At 37.9% G+C, this 12,173-nt stretch overlaps 1 protein-coding gene across 1 annotated transcript; it reads left to right on the top strand.

Moving 5' to 3' along the window:
• The first annotated feature begins 8,202 nt into the window (after positions 1-8,202).
• Positions 8,203-11,518, top strand: LOC112176802 (transmembrane 9 superfamily member 3). The gene is made up of 7 exons (XM_024314889.2): positions 8,203-8,461; positions 8,821-8,861; positions 8,971-9,553; positions 9,641-9,778; positions 9,876-10,032; positions 10,143-10,627; positions 11,059-11,518. Exons 1-7 carry the CDS (start codon positions 8,301-8,303, stop codon positions 11,276-11,278), a joined length of 1,785 nt encoding a protein of 594 aa, XP_024170657.1. The 5' UTR covers positions 8,203-8,300; the 3' UTR covers positions 11,279-11,518.
• Positions 11,519-12,173: the final 655 nt, after the last annotated feature.

Below are 12,173 nucleotides of genomic sequence, written 5' to 3' on the forward strand. Positions count from 1 at the left end.
ACCCTTCTCGGCCTTTCTCATGCTTTTAGTTTTGGTTGTATCATTTATCATTATTCATTACAGTGTGTGTAAAATGGGTCCTATTCCCTCGTTTTCTTTCCATTATGAAATTGAAAATGGGTTTCGTTGGAGCTGCAAAATCCTAACATCAGTAAAAAAGTGTGGTTACTTACAATTCACACTGCCAACTATTCACCACACTGCCATAATTGGGTAAATCTCTGCGCCAAACCATGTATAGTACACCTGGCCTTTAATATGATTCTTTTCCTTAACAGCTCATTATTACAAGATTTGTACCGAAAAGAAATAGGGTCCTTGTAACCAAAAAAAAAAGAAATAGGGTCCCCCGTCACATCTTTCGGTTCTTTGCCTAATCTAAGATTCTAAGGCATCCATGTGCATCTTAAACTATATTTTACCTCACAAATATGGTTTAGGGTTTAGTTGTGATTTGGGAACTTGTAATAATATGCTTTGAAATTTTGTGCATAGTCTAGTAAGATTACTGAATTTGTTGGATTCAAAATTTATTTAATATTACCAGTTGAGAAAAGTTTAATTTCATGTTTTTGTATTAGTTGATTATAGGTATACAAAATCCCTAAGAGCAAGTTCACCCGTTGGGTCACCGGGTCACCTACTATTGACTGCTTTTTAGTGTATATTTTCATTCTCTGTGTCACGAAATACACTGTGTCCGTGACCCAGGACACGAAATACACTGTGCAGGTCACCATGGTGACCCAGAACACTATACAGGGTGACCCAGGGCACGAAATACACTGTGCTCGTGACCCAGAGGGTGAAATTAACACTAAAAAGCAATGAATAGTGGGTGACCTGGTGACCCAACGGGTGAACTTGCTCTAAGAGGAATGGTGCATTCCATTTGTTCAATACCATTTGATCAATGTCTAGTTTGAGATTGCTTCGCTTTTACAAAAATTAGCTTTTTTCTATATTTTTAAGTTTTAATATGCTTGGTAAACTAAAAAAATAGCTTTAATTAAAAAAAAAGGTAATTAACAACAGCGCTGCTGGGAGTCACAGCATAAATAGTTATTTTTTAAAAGTCATAACAATCACAAACTAGCCCCAAATAGTATTAGTATTTTCTTTGTAATTTGGAGGTCATATTGGTCATATAAATTCTCATAGAAAAGTACAATAAAAAAAGGGGGTAAAATTTGCACAACCCTAATTGCAAATGGCACACCATTTTATTTTTTTAATACTATTTCATCTCACAACATTTTACACTTCCTAAAATACCCTAAAGTCAGATTTTTTTTCCTTTTTGGGTCCTCTCTCTCTCTTTTCCAAAACCACGACCATCTTCTCTCTTTCTTCTCCATGTACGAGCCCAAGCTAGGTTCCTCTTTCTAGCTGTGAGGTTAAAGAACAGACACCCATTTGTAGAGCCATAGATTCGAAGGCGGCACAAAAGGTGTCGATTTGGGCGAATTCGACGTATCCAAGACCCAGGAAAGTTGATTTGGACACCCCGAATCCTCTCTCTGTATCTGCCTCTTCACGCACACTAGCCCGTGAGTTTGATTCCGCTGCCACAAGTCAACAATCTCGGCAACTCCTCCCTTTGATCTGTCGGGTACCACCCAAAAATGCTTCTCTCACATCAGTCAATGACCTCCAAGCCCACCCAGAGTTTGGAATTATACCTTAATTAAGAATTGCACATATTGTGATCTTCATTCCAAATTCAATTGCAAGTTGTATCAATCAGGCCAGTTCATGCATCAGCACATACCAACAACAGTGTGCCTGTTCTCCAATAACGCAACCCAAGACAATTGGTGGATACCCTTCTCTCTCTCTCATTCCCTTCCCCAATTCGAAGTTCAAACCTCCTGACATTGACAACAACCCACACAACTCAACCAAATTTCCATAATCCCACAACGTCGGAATTCAAACAAAACTATCTTATAATTTGGACAATCGCAATCCCAACCACAACAGCCACAACACATGAATTCCAAGCCGATTCAACATAATTCTAGCTGACCTTTAACTTACAAAATCAAGTGAATCTCTTTGAGCTGCTGCCACTTCACCTTTACGACACAGAACAACTAACTGAAGAAATCTCTCCCATGGTTCACCGTCTCCATCACTTTCCCCAATTCTGTAAATTTAACATACCCATTATCAATTCTCAATGTAACATACAAAATCGATTTGACAAAGGGTATCAGACAATACAAAACCACCACCGTGCACAATGATTTCGACGGCGGCCGAGGATACCGAAATACCAAGTCTCTCAAATGTAATCGAATTCGAAAAAAATTTATACCAGAACGTAGAGCTCAACGAGATTGGGACTAATTTCCTTACCTTGCATGTCATCATCGGCGACTCTAGTCGTCAGAAAACACAAGAAAACCTTCGGAACCAAAGAAACTCTTCGCCTTCAAATCGACTATGTCGTAGATCGTTAGTGGAAACCCAGGCCACAGGTTTGGTCGCGACGTCGAGGTGGTCCTAAAGTAGGTGGTGCGCCACCGAGAAGAGGCCGGACGGAGTTGGAAAACTGATTGGGAAGTGTCTATTGATACTCATCCAAGTTCTAACTAGTTTGGGCTCATACATGGAGAAGAAAGAGAGGATTTGGTCATGGTTTTGGAGAAGAGCGAGAGAGAGAGGACCCAAAAAGGAAAAAAAAAAAATATGACTTTAGAGTATTTTAGGAAGTGTAAAAAGTTGTGAAATGAAATAATATTAAAAAAATGAAAGAATGTGCCATTTGCAATTAGGGGTGTGCAAATTTCACCGCCCTAAAAAAAGGCTTTTGTACTTGCATTGTTATATATAGAAGGCTAGAAGCAATAGTAATGACCTTCCGACCAAAAAGAGGAAGCAATGACCTAAAATTCTAAAAGGCTAAAACTACTAGGCTTCTCATTTTCCCTTTGACAATACTAGGCCCTCCAAAACTCGGCCTTCACAACCCATTCTATTTAAACATATTGGGCCTAGCTGCTCTGCCTGGATAGACTTCCTCAATATGTTTTGAGATATCTTGAGCATCGATGGCTCTTTGGGCTGAATTGTACTACTCGTCCTTGTAAACAAGGGGAAGCCATTGAGCTCTAGAATAGCCCAAAGTCCTTAGTAGCGAAACTTAAGTGATTAAGCTTGATTTGAGGGACAAATCACTGATGCAGTATGATTCAAAATTTACATGATTAAAAACGGGTTATTTGCATGTCAATCCAGACATCCAGTAAGGCTCATTTAATAAACGAGTAATTTGCATGTCAATTTGCCAATATAATATGTACTAGTGTAATCGTTTATCAAAACGGGTCATTGTATTTAATCATACACGACCTATTTATTTAGATGGATCATCGCGGGTCACTCATTTTATAAATAAATTGAGTTGGAGTTTGTATTTCTAACATAACTATTAAATTGGTTGGATTCGGATTTGTCTTATGTAACACGTTTTACACCTTGACATTTACTCTGGTTTGATTAATCTTCATTTACATTATACTAGTCATCCGTGGTGGAAATGTTAAACACGAAATAAAACAAAATGGATCATAATCGACTTTAATCACACACATGCTCATTTGCTTTGGAAATGTGGCACTCTCTTTAAATTTTCTTTCTCTTGTGATATTGGCAGTTTCTAAAAACTAAAGGCCATGGTGTTTTTTTTTTGGCTGGCTTTGCTTTAGCTTACGTAGAAAGTATGACTATTCATACATAATGCAAACACATTCATATGAATCTCGTGTTTAGTGGGCCTTATCATTGCTTAAAGACGTGAAAATCCGACCATGTACATATTCATGTCATGCAGTTCCCAACATTAAAAAGGTTTTAATTAATCAAACAGCGAAGTTGGCAATTTGCAACCACCTCAATCCAACTTTTAGCACCAAAATTTGCAAATTTGCAAATTAAGCGATCTGCAGCCATTGATTTTGTTTCCATTTTTTATATTCTCTTCATTCTTAAGAAAGCTTTAGGCTTTAGCACAATAATTGATTTGGAAAGCAATGCAATACTATAAAATATATAAAAATTGGATAATGAAATTGTTCCTTAATTTTTTTTACAAACTACACTCTTTTTTTAATATTTTTGCACTGAGTATTCAGTTAAATTTGGCAGAATCATAATGGAACTTGGCATGATTATAATGAAGACTTATCTCTTCTGATTCTTGACTGTTGTTGTGTTGTTATGAGTTATGACCTTAGTAGAGGGTCACAACTATTCATGTGTCTTTTTAATTGTAGCCGGGGCACCTATATCATTTGGGATTTTTCCGGCTTTGAACTCAAAGATTATGAAGATTGAAGAATAATGAAAAACATTCCAAATCCAAATTTAATGACATTGACAAAAAAGAAAAAATATAGAGATAACATAACCAAATTTGAAAAAAAATTGCAAAGGAAATGGACCCACTGCGTACTAAAAGAGAGGAATGGAGCCACTTGGGTAGAGCAGGACCCACAGTAGACCGAAGTGGCAAATCTAGATCCGAACCGGAAGGAGGCCTGGCATCGTCCCAAGGCGTTGACTACCTACGAACCAGATCTCCCACTCTCAAGCTGCGTCCCAATAGGCCAATACAATATCACCACGTAACACGCGCAGAAAAAAGTCTCGACCCTAGTGTTTTCTTTTCTACCCCATTTAAGACTTTTGATTCATCTGTTCTAATTTCTTTGGTGATTATTTTCAAGATTTTTTTTTTTTTTTTGAGGTAATGATTATAAATTTTTCTAACGGTATCAAAATGTGCTACATCATGAGATCTAACGATGAAATTAATACACAGCATCTAACATGAAGTTAAAAAATAAAAAAAGTTAAATATTAGAGTGTTGCTATTAGGACCTCTAAATTTGCTCACTTAATCTATTCTATTATGAATTATTAAATGACATATATAACCTACAATAAAATGACCATTAAGGACAATAATTATACCAAAAAAATATTACATTTATTTTCTATAGACTTTCCAATTCAATAATATTAGATTGCATTCTTTATTAGTTTCCTTATCTATTTTAATTTTCCAATTTCACTACATACTTATTAAAACATTTATATTTATATATATATATATATTTAATATGGACCGTGACCACTTACCCAATTTCAACTTAAAAATTGCTCACTTACTCCACTAAGAGTTTTTTAACCTCATTTACCCAATCTAACATCTACTGACAATTTTACCTATATTAATTAAATTGAACTGCTCAATCTCTCCTCTCATACTCTCTCTCCTCCCGAACTCTCTCTCTCTCTCTCTCTCTCTCTCTCTCTCTCTCTCTCTCTCTCTCTCTCTCTCTCTCTCTCTCTCTCTAAACTAAAACTGATCGATCTCCACCGGCGAAGAGCTGGAGCATCCACACCTGACCCGAGATAATCGCCAAGTACCAGATCCTCGAGCGGGTCTGATCCGGCGCCTACTCCGACATCCACCGCGCCCGCCGTCTCGCCGACAACCTTAGCGTCGCTCTCAAGGAGGTCCACGACTACCAGTAGGCCTTCCGCGAAATTGAGGCCCTACAGACGCTCCACGGCTGCCCCAACGTCATCGTTTTGTACTAGTACTTCCGGCTCGACAACGAGGACGCTGTGCTCGTGCTTCTGGCCAGTGACATGGAGACTGATCAAAGCGGCGAAGAAGAAGGAGGGCGGGATTGGCTGCGGCGAGGTCAAAAGGTGAATGCTGCAGATGCTGTCTGGGATCGACGCGTGTCATTGGAATATGATCGTGCATTTGGATTTGAAGCTGAGCAATTTGTTGATTGGGGAGGACGAAGTCGTTATGTTTTTTTTTTTTTGGGTAAATTTGGCAGAAGAATGAAAAAAAAGTTTTATTGTGTAGTTATACATGTCTATTGCGGGGCAATAATAAGATTATTGAGAGACAATAATATGAGTATTGGGGGGCAATAATATGCATATAAATTGATCAATTGTGCCTGTAGTGTATTCATTTTGGTTTTGGGAGTTTATGCAATTCACTGGAGGACAATAATATGATTATTTGAGGTAATAATATGATTATTGGGGGGTAATAATATGGTTACTGGGGAGGTAATAATATGATTATTGGGTATTATTATGGGTCAATAAATTCAGAAGCCGGAATCCGGTTAACAGTCCGGTGGCCGGATTCAGGTCACCGGTCTCCGGAGTTCGGTCACCGGTCGCCGGAGTCCGCGGTCGGCCACTGGTCACTGGAGCACAGCAAGGTGGAGGATGACTTTTATCTCTAAGTGAGAAAGAAGGAGAGGGCAAAAAAATCTCAAAAATAAATAAAAAGAATTAATTGGGTAAAGGGGAAATAATCTCTTAGAGTGTTTTGGGTAAATGGGGTTAAAAAACGGAAAAACTATTAGTGGAGCAAATGAGCAAATTTTAAGCTGAAATTGGGTAAATGATCATTTCCCCTATTTAATAAGAGTTTTAAACTATGATTATGTGACATAAAAATATATGATATACATGTTGAACACATATTGGTGAGGAAAAACAAAACAAATCCTATTATGACATAAATCTAAGTCTATCCATTATATTTAGATAATACAAAAAATGAGCTAGCAATTTTTTAAAACAAATATTTAAATAATTAATCATGAGGTACATAAAATAAACATTAGGAAAAAATAATTAATCTTCATATTTGTTGCAGAGCTAAAACAAAAAAAAAAAAACCACAAAATAGTTCATGTTATTTTCTTGTTGATTAGGAATTAATTTTTAAAACTCAATACCTTGTGTTTAAATTTTTTTATTGAATTTTTTTTATGTTGTCTGATTAAGGAATGGATGTATAATTATGATTTATAGAGTAATTAATTCATTGAATTAATTAAGTTTTTATTTTAAAAATAATAGTTTGTTTGCAAATTATATGAGTGAGGTTATTTGAGGAAATTTAATGAGGTTTAGTGAGTAAATTTAGTATTAAAAAATTTGATAGGAGGTATAAAAAACATAGGAGGTCAAGTGAATAAAATTAAGGTTCCAATAGAAAAACTCTAAATATTAAAGCTCATAAACAAATCAAATTAACTCAATCTCTCTTACGGGCTTTTTTGACACCATCGTACACAAAGGGAGCAGCACACTTCTTATCATGGTCCAAAACTCCAAACCCTAAAACACCCATGTCTAGTCAAGGTTGATCCTCGGTAACAGATTAATACTCACTACCCAACTGTTGTTGCCAACAACAACCAAGTTCATTTAACAACCATCTCGCTTAATAAATCTCAAGAATGTATTGAATGAAAGTACTCATGTCGTTATGATCAATCCACCATCAATGCATGCCATAAACTCTATCAAGCAAATAACATTGACTACATCCAAGGCGATACATTGGAAAACACTCTTTGTAATATGTTGTTGTCTTTAAAATTAGCACTGCAGTGAAGCATCCTGACATGTTTATCCTAATCTCGTTATTAAAATAGTCACAATTATTGAATCATAAAGTTTCACCAATGTGAAGTCAAACGTTTTAGAGCGTGCACCTAAACTCAATTGCAACATACATGGAACGCTCGATCAATCTCTTTTTATGTGAACTCACCCAATAACCAGCCCCTAAATATAAAGACTTACAAATAAACGAAAAAGTACCTGAAATCCATCGATGCTAGAGAAAGCTTAACGAGACAACCCACATATGCCTCTCTGGTAGGAATTGGGAGAGAAATGAGAGCCACCTCCATGACCCGAAAGTGCATAAAGACCGCTAAACCCTAGTAGCCGCCTATAGAGAAAAACCATTAATACGTAATCCTTTTACTTGTTTTTACATGACCCGAAAGCAATCACAAAATGTTCAACACAATTTGAGAAAAAAGAAATAATAAAAATTGGATCCAATGTGTAAGATTAAAAATCATTGGACTTGGAGATTAAATTGAAGAAGAAGAAGCGTGAGACGCACCCTACGGCATAAGGTAGGCACCAAAGCGTGGGTCAAGGGGAGGAGGGTGAGGTTGAGGCATCAAGTCATCAACCCTCTGCGTGGCGAGGCACTCCGTCTCCGTCACCTGTTGTTCGCCCTTTAATTAATTTGTTAAGCGCGCATTAGCCTCCCCTCTATTTTATTTATTTATTTATTTATTAATTCCCCCAAGCCCGAGCTAATTATAAAATCACCAAACAACGAAAATCCAACCTTCAAATCGAAAATAAAAATCGAACGAACGTGGCTGTCTCTAGAGAGACGGAGAGAAACGCAGAGCCAGAGAGAGAGAGAGAGAGAGAGAATGGGCAAGACTATGGCGGTGGGAGTACCAGTCATCATCGCCTTTCTGATCCTGTGCGGCGCTGCAGATCTGGTTACCTCCGACGCCTCCAATCATCGTTACAAAGAAGGAGATGCAGTCCCGCTCTACGCCAACAAGGTCGGACCCTTTCACAACCCCAGGTAACTTCGATCTCACAGTTTCACGCCTTTTTCAGCTCAATTCAGCTGCTCTGTCTCTCTATTTTGCTCTGATTCGAACCGGATCTGAGTTTACTTGAGAAATTTGCTCGAATTACGAGCTTTCCAGCTTAGCTGAATGGAGTGATGTTTTGTTCTAGGTTGAGCTAGACATTAGTTTTCCGGAATCGAATCGGGATTCATTAGATTACAGTACAGAGAATTGTTGGATCTGACCTTTAAAGATTGTATTGAATCCTGTACAGACTCATTTCCAGAGAATTTTGACCTAAACAACAAGAAATGTGTTGGAAATTTGGTGTTCCAGTTGGCCCTAATTAGTTTCTTTTGTATGATTGCAGTGAAACCTACAGGTACTTTGATCTCCCATTCTGCTCACCAGGTTTGTATTAATCCGATTCGTTTCCTTCTTATTTTTGCTCGCGACATGGTATCTGTTCATATATATGTATATATTTTTTTACTGTGTTATTGCTGGATCTTAATTGCAGATGCGGTTAAAGAGAAAAAGGAAGCTCTTGGTGAAGTATTGAATGGGGATCGCTTAGTCAGCGCCCCTTACAAGCTTGAGTTCCTGAAACATAAAGATTCGGAACTGGTTTGCAAAAGGACTCTCAAGAAGGAAGAAGTGGCCAAGTTCAGATCTGCTGTGAACAAGGACTATTACTTTCAAATGTATTATGATGACTTGCCCATCTGGGGTTTCATTGGGAAGGTCGACAAGGAAAACAAGGACCCAAGCGAGTACAAGACCTACCTCTATAAGCACATTCATTTTGATATCTTGTACAACAAGGACCGTGTGATCGAAATCAATGTTCAAACAGATCCTCATGCTCTTGTGGACCTTACTGAGGACAAAGAAGTCGATGTTGAGTTTTTGTATACAGTAAAATGGAGGGAAACAAACACTCCTTTTGATAAGAGGATGGATAAGTATTCTCAGTCCTCATCGCTGCCTCATCATTTGGAGATCCATTGGTTCTCCATTATTAATTCATGTGTCACAGTTCTGCTCTTGACTGGGTTTCTTGCCACAATTCTTATGCGAGTGCTTAAGAACGATTTTGTCAAGTAAGATTATTTGGTAATCCTTACTCCCTATGTCTGCCGGTTCATTCATTCTTTCTTAACTTTGACTTGTATTTTTCCCTTTAAAAGATATGCCCATGATGAGGAAGCAGCTGAAGACCAAGAAGAGACTGGATGGAAATACATTCACGGAGATGTATTTAGGTTTCCCAAATACAAGTCTCTGTTTGCAGCAGCTCTTGGTTCCGGCACCCAACTTTTTACACTGTAAGTGCCTATTCTTACAGCTATAAGTTCGGCCCTGAGTCTCCGTTTTAGAAGTTTCTAATCTCTTTTCTTATTTATTCATTTGCGCGTTTTGCAGTACAATCTTCATCTTCGTACTCGCTCTTGTCGGTGTCTTTTATCCATACAACCGAGGTGCTTTATTTACCGCTCTAGTTGTAATTTATGCGCTCACGTCGGGAATTGCAGGCTATACTGCTACTTCATTTTATTGCCAGCTAGAGGGGACAAACTGGGTATGTGCTGATGAATTCTATTTGATACTGTTTTGCGACTGCACCACTATTGTCACATTTATTCATCCGATATTTTGTTAATAAATTGTTCAAAAATTCTGGCTTGACAGGTTCGAAATCTGTTGTTGACGGGATGCCTCTTCTGTGGACCTTTGTTTCTCACATTCTGCTTTTTGAATACTGTCGCAATTGCTTACACAGCCACTGCAGCACTTCCATTTGGCACAATTGTGGTTATAGTTCTAATATGGACACTTGTTACATCACCTTTATTGGTGTTGGGTGGGATTGCCGGGAAGAACAGTAAAGCTGAGTTCCAAGCTCCTGTTCGCACCACTAAGTATCCCAGAGAGATTCCGCCTTTGCCTTGGTACCGGGCAACAGTCCCTCAAATGGCAATGGCTGGCTTTCTGCCATTCAGTGCCATATATATTGAACTGTACTACATCTTTGCCAGTGTCTGGGGTCACAGGATTTACACCATTTACAGCATCTTGTTTATCGTGTTTATCATTCTACTGATAGTCACCGCTTTCATTACCGTGGCATTGACATATTTCCAACTAGCTGCTGAGGACCATGAGTGGTGGTGGAGGTAAGCTACTTTTACTATGCATCCGTGCTAGTTTTGTTAAGAGTTTTTATGCAATTTGGTTACAAGGTTCCGACTATCTAGGCTTTGTGTGTCGACTCTTCATTTCTTTAAATAATTTGAGACAGATGTTGAATGAAACTGATTTTGAGGTTTTAGGAGCTGCTTTTTAATCAAGAGGTGGGATAAATTAGTTTCTTATAGGTTTATATTGTTGAGAAAAGGTAGATAATAGGTTATAAATGGGGATGTTGTCTGGATCTGGATATATGAAAACTAATTGAAAAGCCCATACTGAAAAATTAAAGTCCTGAAACTGAGACTATAATTTGTGTTATTCACATAAAATTTTATAATAATGTTGTATGTTTCTTTACCCTCTATGGATCTGATGATTTTCTTTGACTGATATATATGCTTGGTTTTGATTACAGATCTTTTCTCTGTGGTGGGTCGACTGGCATATTCATCTATGCCTACTGTTTGTATTACTACTACGCACGCTCGGATATGTCCGGGTTTATGCAAACATCATTCTTCTTTGGTTACATGGCATGCATCTGCTATGGTTTCTTCCTCATGCTCGGATCTGTGGGCTTCCGGGCAGCTTTGCTATTTGTCCGTCACATATACCGATCCATTAAGTGCGAGTAACCTAGTTGTTCTCCAAGAATCAAAGAAATGTTTCTTGTGTTTTCCACCTCATAGGCACCTTGTAGGGGAGTTTCATCAAATTAATTTTGTAGTGCCTCATGTATTAAAGCAAGTCCTGAGATATCTTTGCTTTGAGCGCAATATATTAGATCACTATATGGCAACTATTCATAGAGACAGTTTGTATCATCACTTTCCAAAACTTTGCAATACATTCTTTAAATATTTTCTGTCGTCATACCCATTTTCCTCTCCTCTTGGATCTGGAGTTGATGGTTTGGTTTGTTCTTGGTGTTCCGTGAGGACCGTGACCAAGAATTTCAAGTCTCTCCATAAGTTTTCAGAACTTGTGGAAGGCTGAAAGGATTGGAGCCTGTGAATGTATCAGAGAGCTCTTTGCAAAGTTTGCTCAATCCCACTCCATTGAACTTGTGGGGTTGGTGTTTCCAGTGTGGAGACATCAAAATGACCAATAACAAACAAAATTTGGGTAAACTAAAAATTCCAATTATGGCAAGTATGAGAGCAATTGAGAGAAAATCACTACAGAAATCCACGGTATGAAAGAATCCGCTGTGATTTTAAACTTGCCTCGCAAGTCGGTAGTCACCATTCATTTTCTGTTCCTTGCGTTCATTTGTCGGCCCATGTTCTTACATTTATCATGAGCAGGTCCATGTCTAATTTATTACAAAAACTCGTTCAACCCAATTATAAGATTTGAACGGTCCATATGAACCCAATTATAAGATTTGAACGGTCCATATGCAATTTCTTTTTCTCAAAAAAAAAAAAAAAATTAGAAATAAAACAAAACACCCAGTTTGATCATGTTTTGCTTCAACCCCAAAGAGCAGTTGGAACTTGGAAGCACTTGATGCAAACCCTACGATCA

Source organism: Rosa chinensis, chromosome 7 (assembly GCF_002994745.2).
Source record: "Rosa chinensis cultivar Old Blush chromosome 7, RchiOBHm-V2, whole genome shotgun sequence".
Lineage (NCBI taxonomy): Eukaryota > Viridiplantae > Streptophyta > Magnoliopsida > Rosales > Rosaceae > Rosa > Rosa chinensis.

Excerpts from the sequence above, each read along its gene's own strand:
- LOC112176802 (XM_024314889.2), top strand. The coding sequence starts at position 8,301 with ATGGGCAAGACTATGGCGGTGGGAGTACCAGTCATCATCGCCTTTCTG. Across the intron at positions 8,462-8,820 it reads GGACCCTTTCACAACCCCAG|TGAAACCTACAGGTACTTTG; the intron begins GTAACTTCGATC and ends GTATGATTGCAG. Across the intron at positions 9,779-9,875 it reads GGCACCCAACTTTTTACACT|TACAATCTTCATCTTCGTAC; the intron begins GTAAGTGCCTAT and ends CGCGTTTTGCAG.